This window comes from Dipodomys merriami, unplaced genomic scaffold (assembly GCF_024711535.1).
Source record: "Dipodomys merriami isolate MVZ:Mamm:240054 unplaced genomic scaffold, mDipMer1.0.p SCAF_7, whole genome shotgun sequence".
NCBI lineage: Eukaryota > Metazoa > Chordata > Mammalia > Rodentia > Heteromyidae > Dipodomys > Dipodomys merriami.
The window spans coordinates 4,861,820-4,878,833 of record NW_027206290.1 but is presented as its reverse complement, the minus strand read 5'-3'; the positions used below and the strand labels follow the sequence as shown (position 1 = coordinate 4,878,833).

The 17,014-nt window shown below is 34.2% G+C and overlaps 1 protein-coding gene across 1 annotated transcript in view; it reads left to right on the top strand.

Annotated features, from left to right (window-relative positions):
* The window catches only part of Lrriq3 (leucine rich repeats and IQ motif containing 3), an 89,872-nt gene that overhangs the window by 29,774 nt on the left and 43,084 nt on the right, over positions 1 to 17,014 (top strand). Inside the window, exon 5 of the mRNA XM_070007287.1 lies at positions 10,544 to 10,700. Within this exon, the coding sequence (XP_069863388.1) occupies positions 10,544 to 10,700 (157 nt within the window). The remainder of the gene's footprint in view (positions 1 to 10,543; positions 10,701 to 17,014) is intronic.

Below are 17,014 nucleotides of genomic sequence, written 5' to 3'. Positions count from 1 at the left end.
TTAATCATATTATCAATCAATCAATTTCTGGTATTACAGAGGCTGAGAGATTACAGATATAGCACTTAGATCCACCACTGTGGGTCACAGCTATATATATGTGTGTATATATATGTATATTCATATACATATATATACACACATATATATGTATACACATACATATATATATATATATATGTATATACACATATACACACACACATATATATATATATATTCTGCAACTTGCTAGATTTGGAGAATATACTCCATATAATTAAAAAAAATTTTGGGGGGGTCTGGTCTTGGAGCCTTAACTCTGGGCCTGGGAGCTGTCCCTCAGCTCTTCAGCTCAAGGCTAGCACTCTACCACTTGAGCCACAGAGCCACTTCCGGCTTTTTTCTTTTTGCTTATGTGGTGCTGAGGAATCAAACCCAGGGCCTCATGCAATGCAAGGCAAGCGCCCTACCACTGAGCCACCTTCCCAGCCCCATATAATTTTTTTTTCGGTCGGTTGTGGGGCTTGAACTCTGCTTGAGCACTGTCCCTGTGCTCTTCAGCTCAAGGCAAGTGCTCTACTGCTTGAGCCACAGTGGCACTTCAGTTTTCTAGTGGTTTATTGGAGCTAAGAGTCTCATGGACTTTCCTGCCTGGGCTGGATTTGAACTGTGATTCTCAGATCTCAGGCTCCTGAGTAGTTAGGATTACAGATATGAGCCACCAGCACCAGGCTCTCCATATAATTTTTATGGCAGTAAATGCACCCTACCTACCTGTCTCAGCTATGATGATATAAAGGATATACAACTATTAACTTCATTCAAAAAGGATTTATGAGATATCTATAGAGTAACACTTTCTAGGACCTGAGCCTATAGCAGTGCACAAGCCACTCCTTCACTGCCATTAAGGAGGTTACTATTAATGGAGTTATTATTTTTACATGGTTAATGCCCTAAATGGAGCATGTACACTAACTTTACATATTATAAAACAATTTATTCTTAGTAGATTATTCATACCTAAGTATTTTTCCTATGTTTAAAAATTTAAATGTTCTATTAAATTTATTGGCTGAAATTTTACAGCATCTCTATGAGATAGTTATAACTAATTTACAAACAGAGAAAATTCAAGCATTTATTTTAAAAGTTGATTATAGAAAGAAGAGAAATCAGAATAGTGCTATGAACATTTCCTACACAGGAAATATAATATTCTTGTTTTTGTTTACTAATGGTGTGTTAAATCACTCATCAGTGGTTACTTTTACAATTTAGTTTTCTCAGTACTGAGGCTTGAACTGAGGGCCTTGCCCGCTGCTCTGGTGCTCTACCACGTGAGTCACAATACCAGTTCTGTCTTTTTACCTGGTTAATTAGAGATACTGGTTTGGAGAATTTGTCTGCATAAGTTGTCTTTAAACTATGATCTTCAGATCTTAGTTTCCTGAGATGCAAGGATTATATATCTGAGACACCAGCACTTGTCCACTTTCACAAAATAATAATAATAATAAGAACAACAACAACAACCCATAGAGCCTGGCTACTATCACAAAATTACTAAAGACAATACTGTTCTTACTATCCCACATACAACTTTGAAGATTATTTTACTTGGTATTACATGGTTTGGATGTATCCATGTCTTCCAAATAGTATTGCTAGGAACTTTACCCACAATGCAGCAGTTTTGCACTCTCTAAGGAGAGTAGTTTGAATCATAATGTCTCCACTTTATGGATTGTTTCTAGCAGAAAAAAAACCTGAGTTTGCAAGTTACTCTCTTGCTTTCTTTGGTGTTATGTCTTTGACCATATTATGATGCTGCAGGAAGGCCCTCAGCAGATATACCCACACAGACTTGGATTTCCCATCCTCCAGATGGCTAAGAAATACATCTATGTTCTTAATAAATTAACCACTCAGTGTTGTTCTATTGTAGCATCATAAAAGGAACTGAGATAGACATATACAGTTCTTACTTCAAACTCCAGAAACCAACTCTAAATTACTTAGAAAACAATGTAATTTCTTGGTTTGTTTAGAAAATTGAGGGAATTTATTCACAAAAAATTCAGAAATCAGCATTCATGATAACTGGATTTGGAGAATTAGCTATAATGGGAGGTAAAACAAAGCCAAAACTCTGCCAAGGAAATATTGTGTTCGTGTTTATTACTAATATCCTTTTGTTATCCTTGTGCTTTTAGATTATTTTCTAAAACCTATAAAGCCAGAGAGGATGTACTTAATTGACAAAAGCTAGGTTATATGGTAATGCCTTAGATTTTTTTAAGAAAATGAGATAGAAGAATTTCTGTTCCCTTAAGTAAGACATGCAACGGAGACAACATTATATTAATATAAGTAGCCAAATTGAAATGATTTTTAGATGCTGTGGTGCTATGCAGCTATACTAACTGTAATTAAATTCATTTCCTTGTCAATAAATTATATTATCAGAATAGACAAGAATGATAGTAGGATCTCTAAGATATTTCTCTTAGTAAGAATTTTTTTATTGTAGGTTAATTTAAAATTAAGTTTGTATAATGTTATAGATTTTATCTGGAATCTCCCCCAAAGACTTGAGTGTTGGAAGCCGGTTTCACTTGGTGGTGTTACAAAGAGGTGTTGGATACACTAGGAGGTTAGCCTAGTAGGATGAAGTCTATAAGTAGGGGTGGGTCTTTGAAGAGGATTTGGAGCTACTTGCCTCTTCCCCTTGCTCTTTGCTTACTGACCAGCATAAATTTAGCAGCCCTCCCCACTGCATATACTCCAGACACCAGTGTTCCATGTCTCCTTAGGCCCAAAGCAATGACGTCAATTGATCACGAACTGAAATCTCTGAAATTTTGTGACAAAATAAATCTTTTATCCTTTGTGAATTTTATCAAGTATTTTTTAAAAAATAGATAATTTTAAATGATAAGTTTCTAAATTATTATTTTATTGCTACTATAAAAGTGATATACAGGGGATTACATGAGTCAGGTAATGAGTGCATTTCCTTTTGCACATTATCTTCCCTTCCCTTACTCTCTCTCAATCCCTTTGATCTGTCTCCACCTACAAGCTATGAATTGTATAGTTCACTTTCATCAGTGTCTAGTGAGCTCAACTACTGCATTTTCACCTCTTTTCCATAGAGTTCAGTACCATCCCTCCCAAAGATATACATATGAATCAAATTTTTTTTCTATCTCTATTTCTTCTTTTCTCTATCTGATTCTTTCTGCCTCTGATTCTGTCTCTCTGTATCTCTTTCGGACTCTAATTTTGTATCTCTCTGATTCTCTTTCCCTTTCTCTCTCTGCTTTTGTCCAGCCATCTCTTCTTATCTCTCTTACTCTCAATTATTTGTATTTCATTCTTATCCAAATATCTGTAAGGAAAAATTCAGAAAATTGTATGTATTCATATAAGTATTTATCAGTGAAAAGTGAAAGAGAAATGGCCCTGTAGATAAAGTCTGATGAATCCTGGGCATGAGAAAGTAGGATTTCTACAGTTTTAAAGAGTGGTAAAAATAAATCATATGGAAAATAGGTATATCACAAAGTCTAAAATATTTACTGTTTTCCTTTCTGCAGAAGCAGTGTGTTGATACTTGAAGTAGATGTTAAAATTAAGATAAGGAGAATATTTTTAACTTAATTGAATTTATTATGCAATAGATAATAATTCATGCTGATTTTTGTTATATATAATTAAAGGTCCTTGGGTTGAATTTGAGGATTGCTTAATGCTATGTTCAAGAAAGCTAAAATTTGATATAAAAAGATAACATAAAATCCTACTTAGTTTAAAAAAAAAGATAACATAAAATCCTACTTAGTTAAAAAAAAACTAGCTCAAAGATTTTTAAAGAGGTATCATTAATGTTGGAGGTTAGAAAACCAAGTTACAAAGGAATAAAATGAACAAATCTCCATGTTTATATAAAAGACAAATGTTTATATATAAAGAAGGGAAAAGACAAAAGTGAATTAATGTGTAGTGTTTATTAACATATAAGAAAAGAGTAGTAAAGGTGGGAAATTAGTGTGCATACTTGTTTTAAAAATAATAAACATATACATATGTATGTGCCGATTGATTTCGAATATATGCAAATAATTTCCCATTTTTACTACTATTTTTCTTATACATTGGTCAACACTACACATACATTCACTTCTGTCTTTTCCCTTGTTTATATATAAATGTTTCTATATTTAGTACTATTAAATATTTTACATGATAATTTTAATAACACAATTTTTGAATCATACAGACTATGTAAGCTCTCCTTTTATTGGATATTATATTGTTTCTATTTTCTCTAAATTAAAAAGTATATATGGAAAGTCCTTAAAATATGCATATTATGTGTATCTATTATTATGCCTTTCGAAAATGTTTATAGAATTAAATTGCCATGCCAATAGATGCACAGAATTATGTTTTGATAGTTGTTTTACTATACTAGTAGTTGTAATTTATACTATTTATTATTATCATGAACACATTATTTTTTTCTATTTTTGATTTCCTGCTAGTAATAATACTACTGTTAGCACATTTAATATAATAAGACCTTATGAAAAATTGTTTACAATTTACTCATACTCTCTAGATTAGACATATTTTCTTCTCATTGAATGTACTTGGGATTGAACCCATGGTTGTGGCATGTGCTAGACAAATGCTAAACTTGAACCATATACCTACCCTTTTATTTGTATTTTATTTTTAAGATAGACTCTCTTTAGCTTTACTGAGGCTGGCTTTGAACTTTCAGTCTTCCTGCCTTTGTCTTCTTTTTTTTTTAATGTTTTTTACTGTGAAAATAATGTATAGAGGTGTTACAATCACATGAGCAAGGTAATGAATACATTTCTTATCAAGCATTGTTGCCTCCTCCATTTATCCCCTACCATTCCATCCCTCACATCTCCACAACTACACTCCCCCCTCTTACCTCCCCCCCAAATTGTAAAGTTTGTTTTTTGACATAGTGTCTTGTACATTTCATTGTTGCAATGGATCAACCTGTATAATATATCACCCTTCACCAGAATCAACTCCAAATGGATCAAACACCTCAGAGTCAAATCAGATACCCTGAAAGCATTACAGGACAGAATAGGACAAACTGTAGGTCTCCTTGGAACAAACTGAAATTTTCTTAATAGAAACAAAACAAATCAAAGAAAGGTTGGACAAATGAGATTGCATGAAGTTGCAGAGCTTCTGCATGGCAAAGGACATAGCTAACAAGATTAATAGAAAGCCCACTAATTGGGAGATCTTCACTAGCCACACAACGGACAAGGCTCTCATATCTAAAATATACTTGGAACTCCAAAAAATTAAATCCCCCAATAACAAATCCGCAAAGAAACAACTGCCCAATAAACAAGTGGGCTAAAGACTTAAAGAGAAACTTCTCTGAAGAGGAAAGAAGGATGACCAATAGACACAGGAAGAAATGCTCAACCTCTGTAGCCATAAAAGAAGTGCAAATCAAAATATTGAGATGCCACCTCACCCAGTTAGAATGGCTATAATCAAGAACTCTAATAACAACAGATGCTGGAGAGGATGTGGGCAGAAAGGAACCTTACTGCATTGTTGGTGGGAGTGTAAACTTGTTCAACTACTTTGGAAAGTAGTATGGAGGTTCTTCAAAAAACTCCACATAGAGCTTCCCTATGACCCAGCAATCACACTTTTGGGTATTTAACCGAATGTTCACAAACAAGACCATACTAAAGCTACATGCCTTTGTCTTATGATTAGCAAGAATTATATGTATGTCCCACAATGACTAGATTTAGACCCTCATTATTAATTAATGTCATAGACTAAGTCACATTTATTAGTGTATTTGAAGACAGCATGTAAATGCTATGTTGAAAACTAATATTTGCAATTGTATTAATACATACACATTTTTTTTTTTTGGTCAGTCGTGGGCCTTGAACTCTGGGCCTGGGCGGGCTATCCCTCAGCTCTTCAGATCAAGGCGAGCACTCTACCACTTGAGCCACAGCGCCACTTCTGATTTTCTGGTGGTTTATTGGAGATAGGAGTCTCATGTTCTTTCCTGATCAGGCTGGCTTTGAACCATGATCCTCAGATCTCAGCCTCCTGAGTAGCTAGGATTACAGGCGTGAGCCACCAGCGTCTGGCTTCATACACATATTTTATATCAGTATTTTTACTTGCAATTACTATCAATGTTCAATGTTACCTGGAAAATTAAAACATTTACATTGTTTTGGGTTAAAATTATACTTAAAAGTATTTCAGATTAAATGTCCTAAAGATGATTTTTACTGATTGTAATGATTATTTTTTCAATATTTTGATGTCTTTCTTTGTTTTACAATGGAACAGAACTGAAAGATTCCACTAGATTATAACTAGTCACTTTCTGTTAGAAACAAATAAAACTAAACATTAAATACAGAGCAGGATAGCTGTGCTCTCTAAAATTAATGACATTTGAATTATGGGTCCTTTTGCTTTCTGTACTTATGTATTTTAATAATTTATTAATGATAAATTACCAAAACCATTAATACTTACATAATGGCTTCAGCATTTTCATTAATATCTAAATTTAAAGCTCTTTGCAGATAATATCTGGTAGTTATTCTGAAAGCATGCTGAATGCATTTCTTTCTTATTGAATAAATACTGTGAATGTGAATGTTAAATGTTGATGTTCAGTCCCAATTTTTTTGTAGAACTTAAAAAATTAATTATAAACTATAAAGCCCAAATTTTAATGTATAATACTTTTTATTACTTATAGTACTGGTGTGTTCAATTTTAAACATAATGATTTATCTAAAAATGTACTGTTTTTCTAACTCACATAGAGAAAAATTTTGTTTGTTTTTTTCCCCTTAAATACCTGAAGTTACTTCCTGGATCTTTTTAAAAATTTTATTTATTTATTATTGTGAAAATACTGTACAGAGGGGTTACAATTACATGAGCAAAATAATGAGTACATTTTTTATCAAGCATTGTAGCCTCCTCCTTTGTTTCTCCTTCCCATCCCATCTTTCCCCTGTCCCCCCACCCAACCCTCCTCCCCCCCTACCAAAGTTGTAAAGTTCGTTTTTGATATAACCACTTGTATGTCTCATTGTTGCAATGGGTCCACCTGTATCCCTATTTAAACGATTTGTTTCTCTTCCCTGCCACAAATTATACCAACATCAAACAGTGAAAGCAGGAGTTATACCTTGGGGGAGGGACATACAAAGTAACAAAGAAATAATCTTATAAATGTGTTAGAATCCGTGGCATGAAAGAAAAAAACATTTGACTTCCTGGCTCTTGACAGGCTCAGTGAGACACATTGGAATGGATGAATCTGTTTTTATTTTACAAAATCCCAATTCTTTATGAATCCCTGTTTCAGTTTTCTAATTTTCTTTTTTTTTTTTTTTGGGTCCGGTCGTGGGGCCTGAACTCTGGGCCTGGGCACTGTCCCTCAGCTCTTCAGCTCAAGGCTAGTGCTCTACCATTTGAGCCACAGCGCCACTTCCGGCTTTTTTCTTTTTGCTTATGTGGTGCTGAGGAATCGAACCCAGGGCCTTGAGCATGCAAGGCAAGCGCTCTACCACTGAGCCACCTTCCCAGCCCCAGTTTTCTAATTTTCAAATTTCAAGCTAGAATAGGATTCTTTAATGTATTAGTTCATTTTTTCCAGCATTTCAAAGAGTCAGAATGAAGCTCTATTACTTTAATCTCAGTGGGCAAGGGCAAGAGCCCCAGCTAAAGGGAGGAGTTGCTAAGTTTTTTTCTCCTTTCCTCACCTCCAAATGTCCCTACTTCCTGATGTGAGGGAAAATTCTATCTTCTAGACTGTAACTATTTTATTTTTTGAAGCTGAACTGTGTTTTAGTTTATTATCAGTGTGACTTCATTTTAGATAAGGTTAGAATTTGTATTTTGGACTTTTTGATTGAGGCACATCCTGATTTTTATAGGATTAATTTTCTCTTTTACATGGTGCATTTTTAAAATCTCAAGATTTGTTTTTCCTCATAATTTTAATTTTAGTGATTTTGATTTATCTGATTTTATAGAACATTCTAATTTATTTTAATATATGTTACAAAGTTTAGTGTTTGTTTTATTTTTCTGTAGGCATGTTTCAGATTCCTTTAACAATCTGATGAAATTTATGGGTATTAATTGTAATGTGAACTTTACATTCATGTTCAAATATAATTAACTATAAGTTAACTCTCAGCTTTAGTTCATACTTTTTGCCTAATATCTAATAATGTAACTAATGATGTCCTCCCAATTCTGCCTCCTATTTAATCCTAAAGCAAATGTCTTCACAGGGAAAATAGGTTGAAATGCATACTTTTCTTTTTCCCATGGTGTGTTCTTGCCACATGGTTTAAAAATTCCTTTCTCTGATTTCTATCATTACTTGTTTCTTTGGTATGTTGGGGAAATGGCTGGACCTAACATATGGAACCTGTGTTTGGAATCAAGCCTGAAAGTTCCATTACATCTCTGGAACATGTTGCTGAGATTGGGTGTGAGTAATACACATGCTGTTATTTTCTTGAATAGATACAATAGAATTCACCAAAGTCCTTTGGAAGAGGACTCCTTTAGTCTATAGTTTGTACCTGCTCAAAGTGGAACTGTGTCCTGTGAAATTCAGTGGAAGAAGAAAGGGAAGGAAGATGATGTAAATGGCAGAGATTCCCACTGCTTTTTAGTGAGACTTAGATATCTCTGGGATAATCTTTATTCTTATTACACTTGAAAGTGAGTGTAAGTAAAGAATAACACTGCTTTACATGCTTGATTGGACCAGACCTTCTTCACGAGTCTACTTTCCTGTGACTTGGGAAAAATGTACCATGTGGGCTGATGTCAATGTCTTTGGATATGACAAACCAAGCCTGAATGACTTTGTAAAGTTGAGCTCACCCTTGAGAAGCTAGGAAATGTCTTTTACTGCATACAAATTAATTTATATGTCACCAATAAAAATATTTTCAATGAGGGCTGGGAAGGTGGCTCAGTGGTAGAGCGTTTGCCTTGCATGCATGAGGCCCTGGGTACGAATCCTCAGCACCACATAAGCAAAAAGAAAAAAGCCGGAAGTGGTGCTGTGGCTCAAGTGATAGAGCGCTAGCCTTGGAGCTGAAGAGCTGAGGGACATCGTCCAGGCCCAGAGTTCAGGCCCACGACCGGACCCCCCCCCCAAATTTTTTTTTCAATGATATGGGCATTATTTGGATTATTAGGTCCTCAGAGATCTGGAGGGGCAAAGTTTGAGCCAGGTTGAATAGAAAAGTTCATGAGACTTCATCTCCAAATTAACCACCAAACAGGGCTAGAGAAATGGATTCAAGTGGTAGAGTGTCATTTGAGTAAGCAAGCCAAATGAGTTTGAGGGCATGAATCCAAATGCAATACCACCACAAAAAACAAAACAAAACAAATTTTTAAATGAAAACTCAAGGCCAAATTAAAGCAGTTAAGAATCAAGAGAATAATTTTATTTGAATATTTTGCTTTGCTTCTATGTAAATACTAATTGTCACAATAAATTTCTTATATTTTAATTTAATTTCCTTCATTTTAATTCAAATGTTCTTTTGTCATATAAAATGAAAGTTACTGTTTTAGGTAAGATGTTTTCATGATATAGGTGTGACTTATTTTGATGGCATCTTTAAAAAGGTGCTAAAGACTTCTTATTATATTTATAATATCTCTCTGTATCAGTTTAATCAATCATACAGTTCTTTGTTCTAGTGATTTGTTACTATAATGGTTTTTCAAAGGTGATTAGAGCATTACAATTCTGTTTATATTGATGTATTCTGTTCATTAAATTTAGAATTTTTGCATCTGTATTTAAAGGTAAAAGTAGACCATCTAATTATTTTTCTAGTTCAGTGCTTAGCATATTTTGCAAGAGAGGGCATCTTTCATTTGGTTATTTTATTAGACGGGAAGGCATTCAGTATTTTTCCACTAAATATGATGGTAGCTTGTGAATGTAATTTATTAAGTAACATTTTGGTGACACTGAGTTATATACATGTTATTGCTGTGTATTCTATTTATTTCATTTTATTTATTTACTCTAGGTAATAGATAACTAAATTTATTCTATGGCTTATGTTCTGTTAGACATTTGTACTACATCACAAATATTGCATACAAATACAGTTATTATTTAGATAGAGAAATTCCCATAGAAAAATTAAGAGCTATTTCTTCATTAGAAAATAAAAATGTAAGACTTCATAGTGATTATCTTATTGATAACTTAGTCAGGTATGAGTTTGGAATTGTTTGTGGATTCATTGCAGGACTCATTTATCAGAACTTACTAATCCTTCAATAAATACTAATGAACAAACCTTAATATTTATATAATGTTACATATTCCTTAGTATTATATAATAATGTAAAATAAGTATTTTTAACACACAATAAATTCATATGTACTTTTCCCATTTTTTGTAAAAACTAATGATATATTTTTCTTTCCCTGTATATTCAGAACTTCATTATTATTTAAAAAACATCAGGAAAAAGTTTCTAAGGCATATGAAGGAAAATGGTTTTATAGAACCAGAGGATATCAAGAAAAAATCTTTGAAGATATCATTAGGAAAGGTGAAGCTAATATAAGAGGAAGTAGTACACCCTGGAAATCTGTAAGCATAATTAATTACTTTGAACTAATTTTTATTATAATATTGGAGTTATAATTTATGTAACATTTGTAAGAATTTCTTCAGTCTCTCTTGTTCTGCTTTAGAATTTCTGGATGTCAGAAAAGTTATAATCATTAGTACATGAATACAGAGTTCATTTGTAACCTCCCACATCAAGTAGTAATAGTGATATAAACTTCTTAGCTTTATATTTAATTCATTAAAGTATATAGTATAATGCTCACTCAGTATTTTTTAACAAGTCACAAGTTGCTTTGAGGACTCAATGGACGTGCTAGTTTGCTTGTGGATTATAATCTGTCCTTTACAACATTTTAAACCAGGTATTTTTACTTAATTTTTAGGCATAAGGCAACTAAGTAGTTAACTTGATTTACTTGCCAAAGGTTAACAATTTAACTGATAGAGCCAGCTTTTATTCAGAGTTTGTGCTTGTTATATGTTTAGTGTTTTAGTTTGACTGGATATTAAATGATAGTATCAATGATGACTTGGCTTTATAGTAGAAATCACTGTAACTTTTATAATTTCTAAAGTACGGTATTTGTTATGTACTCCTTCATATGTGGGCTGGTTCCTCAGTAGCCTGAATGACAAATGTTGCAAGGGCTTTGGCATGATTTGAGGTATTACAAAAGGTCAGGGCCAAATCTAGCTTCAATGAAAAGATGAACCCATATTCTGGAAATGTTTTCATATCCTCAAATCTCAGAAAGTTATCACTGGAAAAGAAAAAGGAGAAGGGGAAGAGGAAGAAGAGAAGGAGGAGGAGGAAGAAGAAGAGGAAGAAGAAAAGGAGAAGGAGAAGGAGAAGAAGAAAAAGGAGGAGGAAGAGGAGGAGGAGGAGGAGCAAGGGGAGGAGGAAGAGGAGAGGAAAAACAAGAAGAAGGAGGTGGAGGAGGAAGCAGCAAAATCTCCTATTTATTTTCCTCATCAGTATTCAGTGCCAACTCTACTAATCTGTACTAAAGTGTACAGTTTGTACTAAACTACATAATTTATATGAAATATGGAATTTCATTTGACTGTGTAAAATAAAAAAATCTATAATAAAAATAGTTGATACCAAAGAGTCCTAAGCAAGCCTAGGATCTGTAGAAAAATAAAAGTTTTAGGTAAAGCCACAGATGTGGCTTTTAATATTTGGTGACATAATATGTGATGTGTGAACAGTAGAAAGAATCCAATAAGCAAAAAATTCAAGGTTAATAAATGAAATAGTCAGTATCTGAACCTTCTCTTGTTTTGGGATTAAAATTTCTTGATCTGAGAATCTTAAATTTTCTCATAATTTAAAGTCATATAAAGTAAATAACCCAGAGACTTTTTTTTTTTTTTTTGGGTCCGGTCGTGGGGCCTGAACTCTGAGCCTGGGCACTGTCCTTCAGCTCTTCAGCTCAAGGCTAGCGCTCTACCTCTTGAGCCTCAGCACCACTTCCGGCTTTTTTTTTTTTTTTTTGCTTATGTGGTGCTGAGGAATCGAACCCAGGGCCTCAGGCATGCAAGGCAAGCGCTCTACCACTGAGCCACCTTCCCAGCCCACCCAGAGACTTTTTTCAAGATGAATTCACTGAGAAAATGCCATGGTGAAAATCCAGATACCCAGATAAACATGCTACTTATGTATCAAAGATCAATTGTAGCCCAGGACAAGTGGCTGTAATCCTAGCTACATTGGAGGCTAAGATTGGAGGATGGAGGCTCAAAGCCAACCAAGGAATAAGGAAAGAAGGAAAGAAAGAAACAAGGAAGAAAAAAGAAAGAAAGAAAGAAAGAAAAAAGGAAAGAGGAAAGAAAGAAGGAAAGAAAGAAAGAAAGAAAGAAAGAAAGAAAGAAAGAAAGAAAGAAAGAAAGAAAGAAAGAAAGAAGGAAGGAAGGAAGGAAGGAAGGAAGGAAGGAAAAGAAAGGGATGGAAGGAAGGAAGGAAGAAAGAAAAGCATCTGTAATAAAAGGGATGTCCAGGAACTGCTTCAACCTAATAGAAAAACAGAACAAGTCTAAAGGTAGTCTTTGTTTTTATTTTTTTGACTGTCTAACTACTAGGGTCATGCTATATTCTCTTTCTTAGAACTTTGATGATTTTTATATCAAAATTTCATACCTTTTCTCTTATGTTATGGAGAGAATGATTGGTATTGCCAAGTATTAACAAAAACAGAAAAGCGGATAGTAGTGCAACTTCCCTGGAAGGGATCACTTACCAGAAATCACTTGTAACTAAATGCTCACATTGGGTACTCATTTGTGGCATTGGATAAACCCAGTAAACGGCTGACATATCCAGATGTGACTTTCATTTCCATTAAAATAATATTTTTAGACCTGCTTATTTGATTTCACTCAAGAAAATTTTTGTATTGTTTGGCTTCCAAAGATTATTTTTCCTTTATTTATTTTTTTTATTGTGAAAATACTGTACAGAGGAGTTACAAGTACATGGGCCAGATAATGAGTGCATTTCTTATCAAGCATTGTAACCTCCTCCTTTGTTTCCCCTTCCCATCCTCCCCCCACCGCGCCTCCCCACCGAATCCTCCCCACCCTCCACCCATCCACCCTCACCCCTGCAGGAAAGTTGTAAAGTTCATTTTTGACATAACGACTTGTACATCTCATCGTTGCAATGGGTCCACCTGTATCCCTATTTAAACGATTTGTTTTTCCCCCTTCCTCTCCACAAGTTATACTGACATTAAATACAGTGAAAGCAGGGGTTATACTGTGAGGGAGGGACATACAAAGCAACAAAGAAATAATCTTATAAATGTGTTAGAAACAATTGCATGAAAGAAAAAAAAAACATTTGAATACATATGTTAGGGTTCATTTCCCTAACATCACCTTATCTGACCTTTTCTGCTTGACTCAGACACATACTAGATATTGCAAATAAGGGAAACCATGGAACTTATGTTTCTTTGGGCCTGGCTTACTTCAAGGGTCTCATATCTAAAATATACTTGGAACTCCAAAAAATTAAATCCCCCAATAACAAATCCGCAAAGAAACAACTGCCCAATAAATAAGTGGGCTAAAGACTTAAAGAGAAACTTCTCTGAAGAGGAAAGAAGGATGACCAATAGACACAGGAAGAAATGCTCAACCTCTCTAGCCATAAAAGAAATGCAGATCAAAACAACATTGAGATACCACCTCACCCCAGTTAGAATGGCTATAATCAAGAACTCTAATAACAACAGATGCTGGAGGGGATGTGGACAGAAGGGAACCATACTGCATTGTTGGTGGGAGTGTAAACTTGTTCAACCACTTTGGAAAGTAGTATGGAGGTTCCTCAAAAGACCCACATAGAGCTCCCCTATGTCCCAGCAATCCCACTTTTGGGCATTTACCCAAATGGTTACAAACAAGACCACACTAAAGCTATCAGCACAACTATGTTTATTGCAGCATTATTTACTATAGCTAAGATATGGAATCAACCCAGATGCCCCTCAGTAGATGAATGGATCAAGAAAATGTGGTATATATACACAATGGAATTCTATGCCTCCATCAGAAAGAATGACATTGCCCCATTTGTTAGGAAATGGAAAGGCAAAGATTATTTTTTTCTATAAATAAGACTGATAGAATTATATACATGACATGTTGCCATTTTTGTTAAGTTGAAAAAAATGTTCTCAAACATAATCTTCCTTATAAATATCCTCCACTAATTATTGTTAAATATGTATTTTCTTAAAGGTTACACATTATATTTGCTTTTTAAAAATTGTTGAATAGTGTTTAATAGCTTTAGTGTTTAATAGGTGGATGGGTTCATTTCTGTATCTTCTAGTCTGTTGCAGTAGTTTCTGAGACTGTTTTTGTCATGTATACATTTTTAACATAACTGATTTTAAAATAATGTGTCTTTCCCTTTCTTCCTTCCTGCCTTCCTGTCTGCTAGCCTGCCTGCCTACCTGCCTTCCTGCCTTCCTGCCTCCCTCCGTCCGTCCCTCCCTTCCTTTCGTTTTCTCTCCATCTCTCTCATTCTTTCTTTTTCTTTAAGAAAGTAAATTTTAAAACAATAAACAGTCAAGAGCATAGCTCAAATGATTTGCAGGTTTGTGGCTATTAGGTAAGCAGGAAGCCATAAACCTGAGGTAGTCTTGTCTAGGACAAACAGAAAAGGTCAAAAGCTATGTACATATGAACATACAAGATAATGCTAGGTGACACATTTGCTTTTAGAAACCTGAGGAACTATACATACTATTTTAACAAGGGTTCTTCCATATATACACAAAATATATTATAGCATATTAGGATGATAATAGTTCTAAAGGTAATAAACTTTATGTGATTTTCAACTGTTCTAGTGACAAACTTTAGGTGACGTTGAATATTTATTTTTTTATGCTGGCATTGGGGTCTGAACTTAGGGCCTGGGTACTGTTCCTTAGCCTATTTGTGTAAAGGCTGAAACTCTACCACCAGAACCATGCCTCTACTTCTTGCTTTGTTGCTGGCTAATAGGAGACCAAAGTTGCACACACTTTCCTGCCCAAGTTGGCAGTTCCCAGATCTCAGCTTCCTAAATAGCTAGGATCACAGGCATGAACCACCAGTGCCTGACGATTTTGCTTTCTTTTGAACAATTCCTAGTCTCTTTTAAAAACAAAATATCATGTTCTATTTAAAAAATAATGATGGTTTCTATTCTGGGCAAAAGTATTTTACCTACATTTTTAACCTACATTTTTATTAAATGATTGTAGAAATACTACCTTTAGGAAATTTTCCTTCATGTCTTAGGCCATATCAATAATTGTTTTTCATTTTATTTAATTAATTTTATTTTTAGAGCAATTTTAGTTTCACAGACAAGTGTAAAGGAAAAGTAAGATATAGAGAGTTCTCATATATTCTCCCTACACATTTTTACTTTTGTACCTTTTTAGTTTTATTCTTTCCCCAGTGTGATCATGTGCTACACAGTGGTACATTTGTTAAAATTAAGAAACCTCCAGTGAAACATCATTATCACACAAAATCCAAAGTTCACACTGGGATCAGTCTTGATGCTGTACCTTTTTTTTCTATACATGTGTAATAATGTGAGCTCACTATTGTAGTACCATAGAATTTTTCACTGTCCTAAAAATCCTTTGTACTTTGCCTTTTCATCCTTGTTTCTACACATTCCCTGACAGTCCGTGATCTTTTTACGGTTTTTCAGTTTTGTCTTTTCTAGAATGTCATTAGAAGCACACAATTCACAGCCTTATTAAGTGGCTTCTATCACTTAGTAAATATGCATTGAGTTCTCTCTCTTTTTTTATGGATTGATGCCTCATTTTAAAAGTATCAAATAATATTTATTGCCTGGAAATTAATTCATTCACCTACTAAAAGACTTCTTGGCTGCTTTCCAGAATTGACAGTGAATTCACCTACAATATTATCCATGTGTATGTTTCGTGGAGACATATGTTTTCAAGTGTATGCTTTGTGTGGATATAGTTTTTTACTTCATTTGGATAAATACCAAGAAATATGTACTATTGTCAGATTGTATGGTAAGAATGGGTTTCATTTTGTAAGAACTAAGCAGGCTTCTGAAGTGTCCATACTGTTTGTATTCTTACCAGAAATAAGTAGGGCTCACAATGCTATGCATCCTTACCAGCTTTTGGTATTCTCAGGGTTTCCCAGAGTTCAGTCATTCAAAAGATAGAGTGATTACATCACTATGACTATAGTTTATCCTTCCTTTGTTGATATATAGGGCTGAAAATCTTCCCATGTGCATACTGGTATATTTTTGCTAGTGAGATATTTCTCTGTCTCTGTGTCTGTCTCTCTCTCTCTACCTCTCTCTCTTAGAGAAGATAATTTGTAACCTGGACTGTGTAAGTTAAAGCTAGGGAAAGGTTTGCCATTTTCAGAACATCCACACTGCACAGTTTAGGATGACACAAGCTGTATAGATGTTTATTCCCTGGATTTGTATAGGACATATCTGGTGTGTCAGATTGAGACTGTATAATTTACACAGCTAATAACTCACTATACTTCATTGTTCTTGATATTTTGTATATACTTTAAAGACTGACAAATGTGGAGAGAATAATTAATTCCAGAATGTTATAATCCAAGAAACGTAATTATTGGATACTTTTTGTCTTCCTTTTCATCTTGCTTAATCGTAGTGATATTATAAAAATATTGTGAAGAAGTGATCCTATCTTATGTTTAGGATTGCCCTCCTACTTTAATATATGGAAGGTTGAAAGAAACAAACCTGATGTGTATTTCAAGTTTTTAATATTGATTTGCTTTTGGTA